The sequence below is a fragment of the Spodoptera frugiperda genome, chromosome 30 (genome assembly GCF_023101765.2).
Source record: "Spodoptera frugiperda isolate SF20-4 chromosome 30, AGI-APGP_CSIRO_Sfru_2.0, whole genome shotgun sequence".
Taxonomy (NCBI): Eukaryota; Metazoa; Arthropoda; class Insecta; order Lepidoptera; family Noctuidae; genus Spodoptera; species Spodoptera frugiperda.
In genome coordinates this window covers 2829272-2847610 of record NC_064241.1, presented here as the reverse complement: position 1 = coordinate 2847610, position 18339 = coordinate 2829272, and the positions used below count along the sequence as shown (strand labels likewise).

The 18339-nt window shown below is 34.2% G+C and overlaps 1 protein-coding gene across 2 annotated transcripts in view; it reads right to left on the bottom strand.

The window, feature by feature from the left end:
• Positions 1-18339, bottom strand: part of LOC118269735 (neuropeptide F) — a 43264-nt gene that overhangs the window by 11221 nt on the left and 13704 nt on the right. Inside the window, exons 2-3 of one of the 2 annotated variants that reach the window (XM_050706899.1) lie at positions 12409-12578; positions 296-415 (exon numbers count right to left, since the gene is read on the bottom strand). In XM_050706899.1, coding sequence (XP_050562856.1) covers positions 296-415; positions 12409-12560 — 272 coding nt within the window. In that variant the 5' untranslated portion in view covers positions 12561-12578. The remainder of the gene's footprint in view (positions 1-295; positions 416-12408; positions 12579-18339) is intronic. The other variant, XM_050706900.1, reaches the window with a different exon arrangement.

The following is an 18339-nucleotide window of genomic DNA, read 5'->3' as shown; positions in this document are numbered from 1 at the left end:
TCTGACAAGTGAACGACCTGACTCTAATCCTAAATTACTCTTTTGTTCCTCAACCCACATACTCGTTTGCCAATCAACTATACCGACCTAAAGAAGTATTATAGGGGGATACGCCATCAATATTCATAGAAACATTTATTGTCGATACTTAATAGTTTATTTTTTCCGAAAAAAAGGGAAACGTTCCCTCTAACAAACTAACAATCAGGGGGGATAGGGCATGCAGGAAATACGTACATCAATACGAACGTGCGCTGAATTATCGATGATGCCAGAGAAACATCGATTATCGTACCTTGGTCGGGTGTGGTAGGAGTAAATGTTGTCTAATTTCTGTAGCACGAGGAGCCGCACAGCGCGATTTAACAAGTCCGGATCGACGCGGTCTCCATCCGCAACGTCGCGGCGGTCAATCCTGCCAATATATCGATAACGATATAACAATCGTGCTCACAACACTACTCAACACGGCCAAGATACGATTAATCGTTCCGTATCAAAGGAGTGTTTCGAAATTCTTTGGATTTGTTTCAATTATCATTTGAAGTTCGAGAATCCTTTTATAACTTCGCTGGCCTTTATATTCATTCTATAAATAAATCTTAGGTATTCATTTGGGATGTATTTTCTTTTAAATTCTAGAACACCTAATTTCCAAAAAAGCGGACTTTGTTATCTGGTTTCAATTACAGTGAATATCAAAGTTAATGTCCCAAGAAAAGTCCAGTAAAACAGTTGTCTACAAACTTTTTTATACTATCATAAACTAGGGTTATTGTTATGAGTATTGTTGAGGTTATAATAAAGAATAGAGCGAGTTCATGAATAAAATATTGGTATACTCTAACTTATGAAGTAGGGGGAAGAAATGCTCAAAGTCAGAGCAAGAACAAGAAGCGTAGATGCATCAAGTTTCGCCAAGAAGTTAATTGACGAAATTACAGTACAATTTACATGTTACTCTAAGTTTACCTACGTACCTACTTATTCCAGTTTCATATTTCAGTACAATCAAGAAACTTTGTATGAGAATGGAAACTAATTGTTTCTGTTCGTGTAACATTTCTGTGTGAAACTTCAAGTTACCGTATTTTGTAGGTAGGTATAGCGTTTGCTATAGTAAGTATGACTTACTGGTCAAGTAGCTAGTCTGTCTGTTTATGCCATAAACGGAACTCTATAGTTCGAATAGTATTACCAAGTTTTTCACCTTAGGATGTAGGCGTTCCGTAAATATCTGACAAAAACATTAATAAAAGACCTTTGAGGAAGTCAAGTAAACATAATCCATAAGTGCCCAAATATGTATTCGAAACATATTCAAAAACATCAGATGAAACCATTAAGCTTCGATTAAACCAAGATCAAATCGACAGTACCTACATTCAATTTTCTTCAAAGCAACCATCCTAAGTGGGTAGCACGCCAAGTAAATAAACCAGTAAATACATTTGAATATCTATTTACAACCGCTTCCTAGAAACGCCATCTTATTGAGATATTATTAAAATAGCATACACCCGCGAACACTGATATTCCGCATGGCAAGGTGGCACCACAATCGCTAACGATAAGTTATGATAAAACCGATAATAACGTTAACAGTTCAACAAATCGCGTAATTAGCGCGACACTCGAATCGTTCATTATATGGTGCAACCAACCGTTAATATAAACATGTGGGTTTAACTAACGATAGTTTATCGTAATCACATACTTCACATGGTGTCAACCGGCTTTCGAAGCCGTAAATGTCATAAAAGGCTGAAGTTTGTTTTGCATTAAAATTCGAAGCAACGTTGTTTTGAAATTCGCGGATGGGTTAATCTTTTGTAAAATCAGAACCTACTTTCACATAGCAGTATTAATAGCAACATTATAATGATAAACACGTGTATGGAGCTACTTTCTAACTTGGCACTAAAAATGGCACTAAAGACGCTACGTCTATTTTTCTCCAATTAATTTTTAAAGCCCACGTAATAAAAGCCAATCAATTGACGTCAAAATGTGAAACATAGGTGGTTGAAACAGTACTGGTACTGGTAGGTAGCTGAGCTGGCTAAAAAATCTAACAACGGATTTCCTTACCAAGGGCAGATGGCAGACACTCTTTGTGAAATATCCAAACAAACTGATTATGATTTGCTTTGGACTACCCCAACTTAAGTACTTATGGGAGAGTCATGCTTTGGCACGAATGGGCTGGCTCGACCGACCGTGGAGTAATACCACAGCACTTGTGACGCTTCTGGTGTTTCAGATGTCCATGGGCTGGTGGCGATTGCTTACCATCAGATGATCCGTCTGCTCGTTTACCAGCTTATACTATAGAAGAAAAAAAAAATTGCGCAGGCTAAGAGAAAAGTCTAAGAATGGACATTACAAACTGCTAAGCAATAGTAGTAGAAACTAAAGCAAGCTGATCTTCACATATAAATTAACAAATACTGACAGATCAATCCATTCTTCCCTACATATTAGCCCACATCATTGATATGCGTCAAGGTACCCCAAAATCAATACACGTCAATAAGGTTCTAAAGCCAAACTATAACCCGATCACTTCAATCAAAATGTTCCCTCGATCCAACAATATATGTAAGGATCTCACTGACGGGTGACAAGAATAAATTAACTAAACTAACAGCACTTACGATTATTGGATTATAAACCTGCTCTGTTACTAACGCTAATAGATTTTCTATAGTTAATCTATTGATTTTTAGATTTAGATTTCAGCCATGATCGTCCCACTGCAGGGCAAAGGCCTCCCTACCCTCCTTCCATTTCTCCCTGTTTAAAGCTTTTTGCGGCCAATCCTTGTCATAGCTGTTGAGTTCGTCCCGCCATCTCCTATTGGGCCTGGCGCGACGTCTGTGGACGTTGAGCGGGCTCCACTCAGTAGTGAGATCTATTGATATCTTTTTCTATTTCTATATCTTATTCGATATTGGCCTTTTATTTTATATTGAATCCTTCTGTGATTTTATGATACCGTTTCTAGCAACTGTTTTTATAACTTCAATCTTGCATATTGGCATTTTTATTTTTACTTAAGGCATCCTTCATAAATTCTTTGTCCGTCGCACTTTGTGTTGTCTGGGCTTTTAAAGGGACTCTTACCTCTGATTTTGTTTTGATGTTTCTTCTCAGAGTAATCAAATAGGATATAGCATCTTCATCTAGATTTGTATTATCTTTGAATATCATTATATTTACTTAATTGTATCCTTGGTAAACGGGCAATCGGTTCGCCTAATGGTAAGCAATCGCCGACATCCATAGACATCCGAAATACCAGAAGCGTTACAAGTGCGTTGCCTTTTGGGGATTAGGTTGTTATTAATTGGGGATGGGAAAGATTGGGAATGGGGGGAATTTGTTGATTTTGGTCAAGATCGCCTTCTATTACGATGAAGAAATAGTTTAAATTAAATTAAAAATAAGAGAAATAATAGGATGTTTAAAAAGTATTTATCTACAACCTGAAACATTCTTATTCATAACATTGCTTTAATAAAAACAGCACGTGGACGGATTCGCAGTAATTATTATACTTTCATCGTTTATACTTTATAATTGTGGTTTCCATTGTAGAGAATTAATCATTTTAATTGGAGCTACAAGACAGGTAGTGTAAGAAAATACTCGGATATTAATTTAGTCTGTTGCTAAAAGGAGTAATAATGGGGTAGTGGGAATAACTGCTCGTTGTGATGAAGCAGTGTTTTTATCCTTAAGGCTTCTTGTTTAGTTATTATTTATGTAACCTTTTCATTTGTAGTTATCTCGTCGGGTTTTGATTTAAATAAACAGAAGGAAACTAATAATTGCTTTTAGTTTATTGTATACTTACATAATTCGCAGGAGTGTATACGTTGTAATATACACTATTTCCTAACATAGATGCGTTTGATAATATTTTTTGTGAAGGGAAAGTCATCCAATTACTTTTCCTGCCTTGGGCGAGGAGAGAGGACTCAGATTTTTACGGTCTGAAAACTACCCCATTCCTACTCTTGCTTTCTGAGCAAGAGCCCCGGTAACCCGCTAGGCAATCCGCAGCTTTGATAAAAATGTGGCAATCGTAAAGTCAAATAAATACTTTAAAATGATTTCCATGGCAATTCTACTATCAAATATAATTGATATGATTCCAAAAACTTACTACTACTACTGCTATCTATTATATAAAAATAAGTCGGGTTTTCCTTCCTGACGCTATAACTCCAGAACGCAAGAACCGATTTCCATGGTTTTGCATTCATTGGAAAGGTCTCGGGCTCCGTAAGGTTTATAGCAAAGAAAATTCTGGAAAAATTCAAAGAGAAAAGCGGGAACACTGGGAAAATTATTGGTGGCGAAACGGAGTTCGCCGGGTTTGCTAGTTTATTAATAAATATAACTTAAATCGGTAATCAAGACTTTGAGATTAGGCTAATCACCAATTGCGTTTAAACAAAACTGCATAAATCCAAACAAAAGCAAAACCGAGTTCAAATACCGCAGTCATTTTGAAGGGAAAGCATTTTGAAGCACCCCAATCTCTTTTCCTAATGCATCGTAAACGTTTTTAAGTACATAATCATGAAAATTGGACATGCGACACTTTTGTCTGAGGGAAGAGCATCCCCCATTATTTGACACGCAAAAAAGTGATTACCTACCTTGGAATTATTGTTGGTTTTTGAATGGAATGGAAATTTTGACTTTTGGACCGAGGACCAAGATCTTTCCCCAAACATTTGCCTTTTTTGTTGCATTTGTTTATTAATGGACTGGTTGACAGCTGTTCTTAAGAGCTCATTTTTTACTTGGTAATAATTTATGTCAGGGATTATTATCAGAAGTAGGCACAAGTCTTATTGACAAGAGTGTCCATTCACAATTTTACCTTGGTAAGCGTACTGATATAATTTTAACTCATAGTTAATTTGGAGATAATCAATTTTGCATTTTTCTGTATTATTAATTTTGACAATAAATATAATATACTAGTCGTAAGAAGCTATGTCAAGTGGATGTTTTCGAAGGTTTTGGCACTTGTGGGGTTAATATTTCAATATGTATGCAAAGGGATTTTCTATGTGATCCTAAAAGAATCTCTTGCCAATATTATTTTGGGACAAATCCCCTTCTTGTACTGAAAGCAACGTTAGTCCGATTAAGACGATACGTGTTAAAAATTATACCAACAGTTATTGAAGGTACGATCAAAATAAGTATTTTTAGAAGTAAATATTTTCTTATTTTTGAGATTTTTAATTAGATCGTCTACCATTTGACTTGGAGATTATGATTCAAAAGCCATAACCTTGGCAAGTGTTTCCAATACATAAGGTGTTCTAAAATTATCTGTCACGGCTTTAATAGAAGGTTGTGTTGTATTTGAAGATTACCTCTCATTGAAGCCGTGGCATATAATTTTAGAACACCTTATATAACAATAGGTACCTACACTTAATGTAAGGTCATTAAAAGGCACAGAAGACTCCAAGCATGAATTTAAAAAAAGTACTCGTAAGAATTTACATACCTAACTATTATAAACTTTTACAATGTTTAAAAGTCATATTATTGAACAATATACATTCAAAGAAAGAATATAAAAGGGACACGTAAAGAACAGGAACTGCAAATTGCATTAGTACTGTTAGAAATATTATTTTCAAAATCTCATTGTAAAGGATACAAAACGTCTAATTGAAATTCTGTACCACACAAAGTTGCTGAGGGCTTTCATAAAGAAACACTTTGCTATTCCACGTATTTACTGGTTTTGAATACTTTTGTTATAATATTTTTATGATCTAAAATATGTGAAACTAGAAGGTTAAAAGATTTTTTAAGGTCACATAAATGGAAGTTTAATACTATTTTGTATACAAGCTGCTTCTATAGGCGACTTATATTTTCAGCATCGAATCGAATCTCAAATACCGGGAATGGACCAGTCGTTATTTTATAACTGAAGTGATAATGATGAACTTCTTTTTACTTTTTCAGTTGATGTCTAAGGGTGCTTTTCCACTAGATACGTACTATGTTGTCACGTTACGAACATGTAATAGCTAAGCTGTGAAATTATATGACCGTTTCCACTAATACTAAGCGATGTATCGATAGTCGGGCAACCATCCATAGCGCATATTTCTATATGTTTCCAGTCCGTTTCCACCAGTGCTAAGCTATGTGTACCAATGAATATGATTGGTGGATGCCAAACGCATCTACAGCAACGTAGCATAGCACATATCTGGTGGAAAAGCAGTCTAAAAATGACGACTTGTTAATCGTGCCGTTGTTTTAGGTTTTTCTAAAAACCATTTCTAAATTCAGAAATGCCTGTAGTTTTTACCGGTTGCAGGTGAATATTTCCGAACACAAAAATGAAATGTTACTCGTAGTAACACGAATACCGGACAGTTCGTCTGTTACTCTTTCGGCATTTTCGATTTTTTCACAAAAAAAATCTTTACAGTTACATGCAGTAGATATGTAAATAAAACCAAAAACGATCGCACTTCATAGTAGGGATCTTTTTCAATTCAAATTCTGTACAAATGTAAACGATGTAGCTCTGAGACTGGTATAACATGATTTTTTTAATCAGGAACGATGGAATTTTTTGCTAATTTTTCTGCTTACGTTTTGGAAAGAGTAGTTGACTTTGCTAATGGATTCATTGATAGAATTTCTTGTGACAAAAGAAAAAAAGAAAGAAGTGAAAGCTACCTGTACAAGTAAGAAGGAGCTTTTAAAGTATCTGCAACGGCTTTAATGGAGTTAATGTTGTGTTTGAAGACTACAATAGTAAATATACATTATTGATTATGAGTATTTTTTATTTTCATACAAAAAATAACTTCTTTAACTTCTTCATGTTCTCAAATTGAATTAACCGGTCTAGGCTACAAAATTTCTTGCCTATTATTATCTTCAAACACAATTCTACCTCCCATTAAAGCCGTGGCAGATAATTTAGAACATCTTATATTTGACTTTCGACTAGAATTTATTTGGCTGTAGGTAGTCTATTTTCCTTCCACACAAAACATTTATTTATAGCTTTATGTATACAGAAATGCATTTATAACTCTAATTATAAACAGCCAAAGACTTAAACAAGCACTTAGATAAATTATACGGCCATTCTAAGAAACCCACAAGTTATATGTCAGTCCCACCATATTCTGTGGGTGTCATGTCAGTAGATTATATGCCTTTAAGTTCCCGGAGGGTTAGGTTGAGGTGGTCGTATTTAAGTACTGTAACTGTATGACTCCGGCCCCACTTGACCGTTGCTTTGCGTCGTGACAACGCAACGGAGAAATGAGGCATATTTAAAAAAATATAATGAAAACCACGTAGTCAGTGCGACGACGCAACGTAACGCAACGGTCAAGTGTGAAGAGAGCCTAAACATCACATTCCTCAAATAACAAAAAATATAATAAATTGTCATTAACAATGTGTATACATAGTAGGAGGCATATTCTCCATGTAAGGCTGATTAGAGATCGCAATTCAAAAGGTTCGGGGTCATCAAGAAGTACTAGTACTCCCAGTTTTTGCCAAAATATATCCTTCTCTTAATATATCCAGGGAATCAGAATGGTGAAGAGGGTGGTGAAATATATTCCCTACTCTACAAATTGTCACCACATAACTTACATAGTACATATTTAGTAATGGCTTCAGATGACTTGAACAATGAACACAACAAGACGGATACAATATACTAAACTGTAATCCTACAAGCACTCACGAAACTGTCTTAGAATCTTCACCCATGACGATATGACGAATGCATTCCACTTGTTATGCATGAGACTGGTGCCACAAAGACAGTCAGAGAGACTATCAATCAAATGTGTTTACATACTATGAAAGGTGACATTTAAATGTTGTCATTGGTTAGAGAAATTAATGATGCAGTGTGACAACAGTTACTAATAAAGAATACCAATATTTGGATAATATAACAGAGTATAGTAACTTTATACGTAAAGTCACCTTAGAGAAATTACACCAAATTGTATTACACCAAATGCGATTTTAAGCCCTCTATCAAAATATTTATTGACTATACACGGTTGGCGCGGTGGCCGGGCGACGGACTACCGCGCAACGTGTAGTGAGTTCGATTCTCGCATGGAACTCTCTTAATTTGATACTCTTTGTGTGATTCATAAATTGTTGTTCCGAGTTTGGATGTCATGTGTATGTTAACTTGTATGTTTGTAAACGCACAACGACAGAGGAGAAGATCCTAGTGAGAAGCAAAAATTATGACAAAAGAAAAGAAATTCGTCTTTTGCACCAAAAGAATACGAAAGTCATACCAATCTTTCTTACTACATTTGTCCTAGACAATACACCTTTCAAAATACAACTTCAATACACACTACAACAAAATCTATCCACAAGACCCAGGTAACACCATTTTCCTTACAAAGACATTTCGCAACTTAGAAGATTGTGCTACTAAACTTCTAAACTTCTATAATTGTATCCACATGGACTAGGAAGTAATGACATTGCTGTGTGCTAACTTGGTTAGGGATCCTCTTATTAAACCCTTTGGGACACAATCTGTTAGTCACTGAACCTGAATTTAATTTCAAATGCCTCTTGGGAATCTAAAGGAATGAATATAATGTCCAGCTGATTATGACCACTTAACGTTAACTTACCAATCATAATATCGTTTGTAGCTCATAATTGTTATTAATTTTTTGCATGCTGTTTATTAGCAAACCTTGCTTGAACCTACTACAATTTAACACCTTTGTATTATTGTATACCAATTATTCACAGTTTTAATCGTTATGTATGTATGTATGTGTGTACTCCTTGATAGTCATGTTTACAATTTGAATGTACCTAATAAGAAACAATCTGAAAATCCATAAAAAAAAACTAAGCTTATTCACAAATTTAAAGACACTTTTAAAATATCATAATTAAAGGAAATTAATCTTTCAATTTCTTGTTGGATTTATCATCTACAGCTGATGGCTTTTATGCTTTTGACCCAGATACATCAAGAGCAAATGTTTCATCAAAAACTCTTTAATCCGAGATGCTATTGGCATTCAGAAAAGAAGTTAATGTTTTAGAAGCTAAATGCCAACATTTAAAATAAAACCTCGGGCAAGTTTACTCAGTGGCCCAACTCTTTTCTTTAATTGAATTATTTATTGATACGCATCTTAATCTTCTTCAAAAATGTTAAGATATAATTTCTCCGAATTTTCATTAAAATAAGTTTTCTTCGAATACATTATTTTTATTTCAAGCAACGCCAGGGGCTCATAGTCATTATCAGTATTACATGACCATACAATAATTAATTTAATGTGCGTCATAAAAATTATATTATAATAAATTATCTCAGCTTTAGAGTAAAGTTAAGAAGAATAGAACTAATCATTTTATTTTTCCGAGCATCGAACAGTAAAAGGATTTCTCTTGAAAACTTACAGATTTTCTTTTTTACATCTTAATATTTTAAGGGCTTTTATAACGCACAGCGTATGTCAATCCCATCGTGTCCCATCGTACCCTAATATAGAAAAAACACACAACAATCAATGTATTAGGTCCATGTAACTGACAACATCTTTGCATCATCAGAACTTTACTTAAAGATTACTTTTTCTTTTAATATACAAGTAATTAGTAACTGACTCCAAACAAAGTTACTAAAATTAAACAACGCTATACCTAATTATCTAAACTATGAGTAGCAACGCACGGCTTCAGAAATAGCAACAAGAACTAACTTGGTGAACACCTAAGAGGAACTGCAATTTACTAACAAAGACCTCGTCCAACTTGTCTGTACATGTCAACGCTTCGTAAGCAATTTTCTCCTAACACGATGTCCAATCTTCCCCATTCCCCATTGCAATCCCATGCAATGTCACGCCCTTTCCTAACAGAAAATCACCTCAAGCAACAAAGGCAAATTGGTCAGCCACAAAATTGGTTCTGCGGTTAAAATCTATTTTAGTGTCAAAGGAGTAAGATTGAATTTTGAGTGGCAAGTATGCAGATTCGTTCTGGGTGTAAGCGATACTGATGGATGCCAAGTTAATTGGTTGACATTGAAAACTTCTTTCATAAACATTAGGACAGTATTTATAGGCGCATGGTGATCGAAAAAAGAATGTTTTGACTAAGTTTTCTGGAACTATTTTAAAGTAAAAGGTTTAAATCAAGTTAGTAATTAAAGTTAATAACTCTAGTATAAAGTACTGTTATGTGATACAAACACAATAACATAACAACGTCGGCCCATTTGACATAAAAAAGTAGGGAAGATGACCACATCTTCCTGGAAATATACCAATATTTCCAAAACATTGTAAGAAAAAGAAGGAAAAAATAGGTTTGTTTTGTACTCATTAAATAGAACAAGTACAGTGGTACTATTGGGCAATAATTGTGAAACCATTATGACAAGAGCACAGATCAACCAATTAAGGGGGACTTTTACAGCAAATAACTTTAGTCAACTCAAATTAATGGGTCCAAAACAAAACAAGTTTTAAAGCAATAATGAAACGTACCTAAATTCAAAGGACATCTTTTTTAAGAATTCACGATAATTATACGCTTTTAGCGTCTAATAATAGAATTAGTAGAAAAATTAGATCAATATCATCGTGGTAACAAGAACTCTTCTACACGTGACGTAAGACACAATATCAGTTTGAAAAATCTTTCAAACGATGACAAACTGCGATAGCTCACAAACTCACAATCTTCTTTCAATATATCGAGTGTGTTGAGAGTATTAAAGAGTGTGACGCAAATAGTTTTCCTATTAAAAACCTCTGAGGATGAAAAAGATTAAAATAGAGTACCATTACAGGTAGTCAAGATTATATTTATTTTTGGTCAAAAGGTTTCGTCAAAGTTTGAGGAAATCTGAATTCATGAGTAAGATCAAATAGATTATCTATAGTGGTTTTTCAATCACACTAATCTTATAAATGTTATTTCTATGGACTAAATAAAATGTTTATTTTTTTGGACGTTTATCCGTCAATCATTTTGAAACTACTGAACGGATTTTATTGAAAGGAGAATGCAAAGCCTGGTCCCAACTTCCAATAGCTACGTGTTGAGTTACTATGATGCCAAGTTCCAAATCTTAGTCTGTTCAGAGTTGTTCTTTATTAAGCATGGTAGTTTTATCACATAGCTATTGGAAGGTGGGACCAGATTTCATAGAAACTCTGGCATCATCCTTTGGTATACAGACAAAGTATGAGCTGACTTGGGTGATAGGTGGGCGGGCAAAGCCGCTGGCAGAAACTAGTAGAATAAATCCAATTATAATAAAATCAAAAGTTTTGTTCAGAACTATACCTTAATCCAGCACTTGAAAAAGTTTGAAATTAAACAAATCGTCCTCTTGTTCAAACTGTTGCTATTTTTAAATTGATAAATGACCCTGATCAAGTTCAAAACAAACTAATGATTGATTGGAGTACACAATTAATGGAAATTAATGAGTTTGTCCAACGGATTAAAGGTTGAACAAAGTAACAGTTGTAAAGATGTTACTTTATAAACAAACTTTGTGAGGAAACTTTTTCGATTTCACTCGCCTCGCGTCTTGAACACCGTTCAATGTGAAGTTAACCTAAGTAAAACTTGTTTTGTTTAAAGTGAATTGAAGTTTCACGGGTCTATAAAAAGCAAAACTTTTATGTTTCACAACTTTTACTACGAATCTTTGTTGTTACATGTGTATTTCATTCATTCATTCATATAAAATTTTATAAACTTCAGAGAACTTATTAGTACCTAGTATTCATAATATGCTTATCATAAAATTGGCTAGTTTCCTACCAGTAAAACTTAATACTTAAATCGAAACGTCAAAAACGTCAAAAATTTTTTTTTGTTTTTTGTACTATCAATTATTATGGTTTAAATTACCTGTTCCCAATCCAAGGCTCCATGATCCCGAACTAATGTGAAATTCTCAGTCCGTTGCCAATCCTTGACTACTTTTTAAACTACTATTTCGAACGAGACCATTTCAAACATGAAGTCAAAATATTTTTTTCTTTAACTTACAGTTTCATAATAAACTTCATGCTCGTAGAAAAATTTATAATTTGATAATCTGATAATCCCTGCAATTAAATCTGATAATCCCAGTAGCAGCGCGACATTCCCCGCTTCGTGTGTCGCGGAATGCTGCTCATGAATATCTTGAATAGCATAGCTTGAAACTAGTCGAGTTCCTCGTCAAAACATTACGTGAGTAAGCCGATAACATAATAATTAATCCCTGCAATTATTTTCATCAAGCCCTACCAGTTCTGATTCATATTGAAAATGGTCATCAATAAGCAAAAAGCCTTCTTCCAACCAACGTACCTTGGTCTAGCAGCCTGAGTATAGTAGCGATCCAGTTCTTGCAGCATGCGGAGAGCATCAGCCATGTCGTGAGGACCTTCCTCCCTGGCTTCTGCCAGGCAGACCAGGGCCAACACCACAGCGACGGCGATAGCAATGTTCTTGTTCAGCATTTTGAGGGTGATGAGGATCTAAAATTAAAAAAGAGACTGTTAATATGTGTGTGTGTGTGTGTTTTTTTTAAGGGGGAAAATCATCTAATGGCTTTTACCGTCTTGGCGAGGCGAGAGGGAGTGTCAGACTCTTACTGACTAAAAACCATCCCGGTCCTACTCCTGCTTCTATTAATATGTGTTGAAGAATGTTTGTACTAGATTACGTGAGAATATTTTACAGATGGGTTTAGATATTTCAATGTGTTAGTTAATAAAATTAAAATGTAATCATAGAGGAGTGTGAAATAGCAAAAATAAGTTACGCTATTAGCGCATCGGGGCAATCAAAGTTCCCATACTTATTATTTAAAATTGAATAACTTATGAAGGTCATACCAAATTACATAATAAATCAATAGTCTCAAATCTAATTTTATAAAATTTTGGTCCCTAAAGAGTTTAGTAATCAGGACTAAGAAGGAAACTTTATCCTTAATGTAGTAAGTTTCTTCATATTATATGAAAAGCGTACCGACATGAACTTCTAAAACTCTATTTGATTTATGTGGACATGAAAATATAATAGGGACTTTGAAAGTATTTGTTTAAGAAAATACAAAAATACGTGTCTAATATTTTAAAATAATGTACACGACAAATATTAAAATAAAAATTATCATCTACCCAATTACATAACGGTACATACGGTTGACTAACCAAACGTTGCATTTCATGATAAAAGAACACGTATGCACCTAAGACATAAAGTTCAAAATCCAATAATCTTATAAAAACAATAAAGGTTATAAAAACTATCAAACTAAAACTTTCAAAATCGGGACATCGACAGAGAGGAAGCAATCTCATCACATTCGTTTTCCACCGGGATAAGCAAGGGACATTGAATTATTCTGACACATCTTATTGGGTTCACAATCCTATGACAAAGTTTTGACTATAAATTTATTATTGTAACATCAAGTTTACAAATGATGTGAGGACATAAATCACATTAGACTTTTGTTCTAAAATCTCAGGAGACGCTAGATGCCACACGAAATGGACCAAATGAAAATGGAGAGTATGCCTACATTTTGTCTGGAGCTCATCAACGTGAAATGAAGCTTATTTTGAAGAAAAATGTAAGGTACACACTACACCATTTTTCGTTATGTTTTTACTCGTATTACCATGGTATAAAAGACAATCACAAATGCAGACAGGTGTGCGAATTATTCAGAGTATGAACAAAAAAATATAATCTATTATATAAAAATAAGTCGGGTTTTCCTTCCTGATGCTATAACTCGAGAACGCACGAACCGATTTCCATGGTTTTGCATTCGTTGGAAAGGTCTCGGGCTCCGTGAGGTTTATAGCAAAAGAAAAGCAAAAAAACAGGAAACACAGGTGAAACGGAGTTCGCCAGGTTTGCTAGTCTATTATTTAAAAATAAGTCGGGTTTTCTTTCCTGACGCTATAACTCCAGAACGCACGAACCGATTTCCACGATTTTGCATTCTTTGGAAAGTTCAAAAAATCAAAACAAAAGCAGGAAAACAGGGAAATCATTGGTGCGAATCGGAGTTCACCGGATTTGCTAGTTTAATATAAAACTGACTGCATCAATGATTGTTACATTATAATTACGAATTTATTGAAGACTAAAGTAACTAAAGCAGATAATATTTTATAATTTATAACAAAAATATAGTTCGAAGTGACTGAAAAGAGCGACAAGGCTGCATCCTCATGGGAGAGATCGTCTTGAATAAAGAATGAAGGGAACGATAAATACACCTCTAGTAAAACCCTTAAGGGACAGGTGACGTACCTCTATAAAACTGAATTAGTGAAACATTTACATAGCATAATGACTAGTATTCTTGAGAGGGATATATAGAAACTAAACAGATTTCATTTATAAAAATTAAATTAAATTAAATTAAATTAAATATTCTTTATTCCAGGCATTTCAAACCCATAAGTTACACATACACATTATAATTAAACAAACGTACAATAAAATAACAATATAGTATAACTAACACTATTTTAGACTACATGCAACAGACGTTTGAAATTGGGCATAAAAAATATCGTTACAAAAACAAAGGTAAAAATCCTAAACCTTTGTTCCAGACTTCAGACCAGTTCCAGACCAGACAGTTGGGTATAGGATTTGGATCAAAGTTACCCAGTGGGTCAAAATAACCCGAAAATATCCAGTACAAAAGATCGGGATAGTTAGTCATTTATACAATTGAGTTAAATCTCAACTCTGATCGGCTACCTTAAGGGATCATGACGTCAGAGAACAGATAGAGACTTATTATCCTGTACAGTTGAATAATCTATTCCAGATTGGCCACTGAATTTGATCAAAACCTAAAACAATCTTGGTTATAGAACTACATTAAAACGGACAAGCTAACAATGAAAGTTAAAGAAAAACCCCATCAACCTATCTCATACACTTATTCATTTGTCTCACAAACACAAGAGAAATGCACTTTTTATTGAATTATGCAGTCTTTCAGAGCTGAATGCGAATATTTGCCGTCCGCAAGCTTTCTATTGAAGAGCCACTAAAATATTCAATTACTGGCTTGAGCATAAGCAATATTTGTCCGGTTAAAAAATGGAAAAGGAATATTGAGTTGCCTCTGTATTTGTCTTTCCAGATTAATGGAGGTTCTATAAAGTTGTTTTGCAGAGAAATATAAAATGTGGTTAAGATGGTTTTTGATTTATGAGCTTATGATGAATTTATTTTACCATGCAGTGATGGCCAGGTAGAGTAGAATTAATTATCCCTGCTCTTTCCATGAGTATTATAAGAGCAGAATAAACCTGAACCCTTTTAAACTGCAATCTCCAACCCACTTATGAGTTGGCTATCATGGAGATTATGGCTATCTTTTTAATCTTATGTTCTAGGCTCTTAGTCCAACAATGGACTGTTTTTTTTTTTTCATTGTTTAAACCACTAAACGAGCAGATGGATCACCTAATCGATGCAGACCTTTTGGGGGTTAGGAATTTATGGGTTGTTGAGCAATCGGGGATCGGGAAGATTGGGACGGTATTTAGACACACAACAAAACACAACGCAAGCTGTTGTTTCCCATTCATTCATGCCGAAGCCTGGCTCTCACACACTTATAAAGTAACGAAATTACATTATCAAACCCAATGATTATTCAATATTAATTCAATTGAATTTATAATGCAAACCCAGACAAAAAGTAATATGATTCAGGAAAACAAAAATTAGCTCATTATCAACTTTTCGAGTAAACAAAAGATAATCTTCAAGTTTTGGTTACTTCGACAAAAAAAATGGGAAACAAGGAAAATTAGCGCAATGGGATATCCGTCCCTATCAATATTTAAATAAGGTATAAAGTCGATAATCATGTTAATCTTAAACAGTATCATCTATACTTTTGCAGCATCATATTTCACATAATTATCTATTGGTTGCTGCCATAATTATAAATATGGCACCTACGTATAATAATGTAATTATGGCACCAAACTCGAAAATTAAAAAATATTACACCCTAAAAATCACTCTTTTTACATGATATCCTTGAAATTTTAAGGGTTATAAGGGTGTTTATGTGTGTTCCATATTTCGTTTTATGAGGGGTTGTATTAAGCGTAAAATTTTACTCAATTCATAGGTAAGTAGGTAATATGTCGCCTGGTTTGTCTAGTAATCGGTAGAAAGAATACATAATACTGGATACTTAGATGGTTAGGAGTTCAGTAAAAGAAAACTGTACAAACATAAAAAATAAAACTAAAAACCTAATATTTATTATTATAGTCTTTTTTTTGTTCTCTTTAGCAAGCCAGTCTCCAATACAAAGTTGTCGACTATTCTGCCAGTGTCGAGTGGTGACGGTAGATTATTAAAGTTATTTAGACCATTACAAACGTATTAACTGTCACGTCAAAGGAGTGAGACAATGCTGCACAACTCGCATAAGTGTGAGCGAGATATCTGATAAATCTTTTTTAATGGCCCAACTATAGTATTTAATTCAGTTAATAAGTACATTGAGCTTGGACTTTCTAGTCTTTTTCGTACTACATACGTACTAAAGTGTTTTCAAGTCCGGTCTAACTCCTTCTTTTGATAAAGACGCATAATGTAACTCTTTTATTATAATTAATTTAACAAGGCTTATACCTAGAGCAAGAATTATAATTATCCTTGTTTACGCTTGTGGGTAGGTATTATATTGTGTGTAATAAAACACTACACAAATTATGTTACACTGATACATAATTAGTTTCTGGAAGGTAAACTTTGTATGATCTACAAAACATTGAGTCTATGTGTGAAATGAGCATGAAAATAGTTGAAAACAGAAATATTAAAATATATTATATATAGTATATCTGTAATTTATCACTGTCTCCTTTAAGAAGGAGACAGTGATAAATTATTCATTAATTGTGCAAAAATATGGCACTTAAACTAAGCAAAGTATAGTAACTTTTAATGGTTAACTAGATGCATATCGACATAATAAAACCACTTTTAAAAACACCAAAAAATCAATCCAAGCAACCACTACCCATTTCAAAACTCACCAATACACTAAACAAAACATCGAATGTTCCCAAATTACGTAACAATACACTCAGGAGCTCCTTATCAAAATTTCAGTAAGCACGTGACATTTTAAAGTTTAAATTGTTACCGGTCATGACTACAAACGGACCTCGGCTTGTAAAGGATAAAGGAACCTTTACGAGGGTAAGAAACACATCGCATTGTCATTGAAAAAGGTTATTTAGTATGTCATTAGAGAAAATTTAGAGGGAAACTTAGTAGGAAGTGTTTTAGAGATAAATGTTTAATTTTAGATGTGCATTTTTAGTGTAACACCCGCTATACGCTAGTTGTGATGTCAACTTACTGCCGTAGAAGGTATTAAGAATTTTCAAAAACCGAATATTTAAAGTCAAATTGAATGCAAATGTAGAGGTATACATCACGGCACGTAATACTGCTACTGCACGTAAAATGTACAACCACTTTTGTGTTTTCATTTCTTTCCAAGTTTCACCAAGTCCCAAGTAATAGGTGAACCTATTGCCATGTACTGGGCATAATTCCAGATTCCATGCCACTATTGAGAAAATCTCGAAAAACCAAAAACAGCCTAGTAGTACTTTGCCGACCCGGAAATCGAACTACTTGCGACAACTCGACCAACGTAGTTAGTCAAAATTGAATTGAAGTCAAAAATGAAAATTGAAAAAAAAATATTAATAAAAATGATGATATATTAGTGGGCGAACCTACAGCACGGTACACAACCAACAAGTTTCAACACTATTCTACCAATAAGTCACTCCAACAGTATTTAAGTAGCAAATATTGAATTTTAATACCGTTATTTAATCGAATTCTTTGTAAAAAGGCTTATTTCGTCCCCATTGCTGTCCGCCGATCACAATGTCCACCATGTTTGAGTTATGGCTTCAGCCAGTTTGAGTTTCGAATTAATCCCTATCAACCAGCTATTGGCGAACAAGATTGTTCCTTTTTTTCTTGTCACGATGGTTCGTAATTTAAAATTGGTTCGCCGGACTACTTATAAGAGATTGACCAAAAAGTATTTTAATCAATTGCTTTTCGTAGAAATACCGTATGGGGATACCTCTTGTGACTTGTTTTAAACTTGGGTAGGCCCAGTAGGTAAGGTAAAAGTGCGTTATTCTCTGTGACCTAATTAATTTGACACTCTTTACAAACTTTACAAATACGGCATTA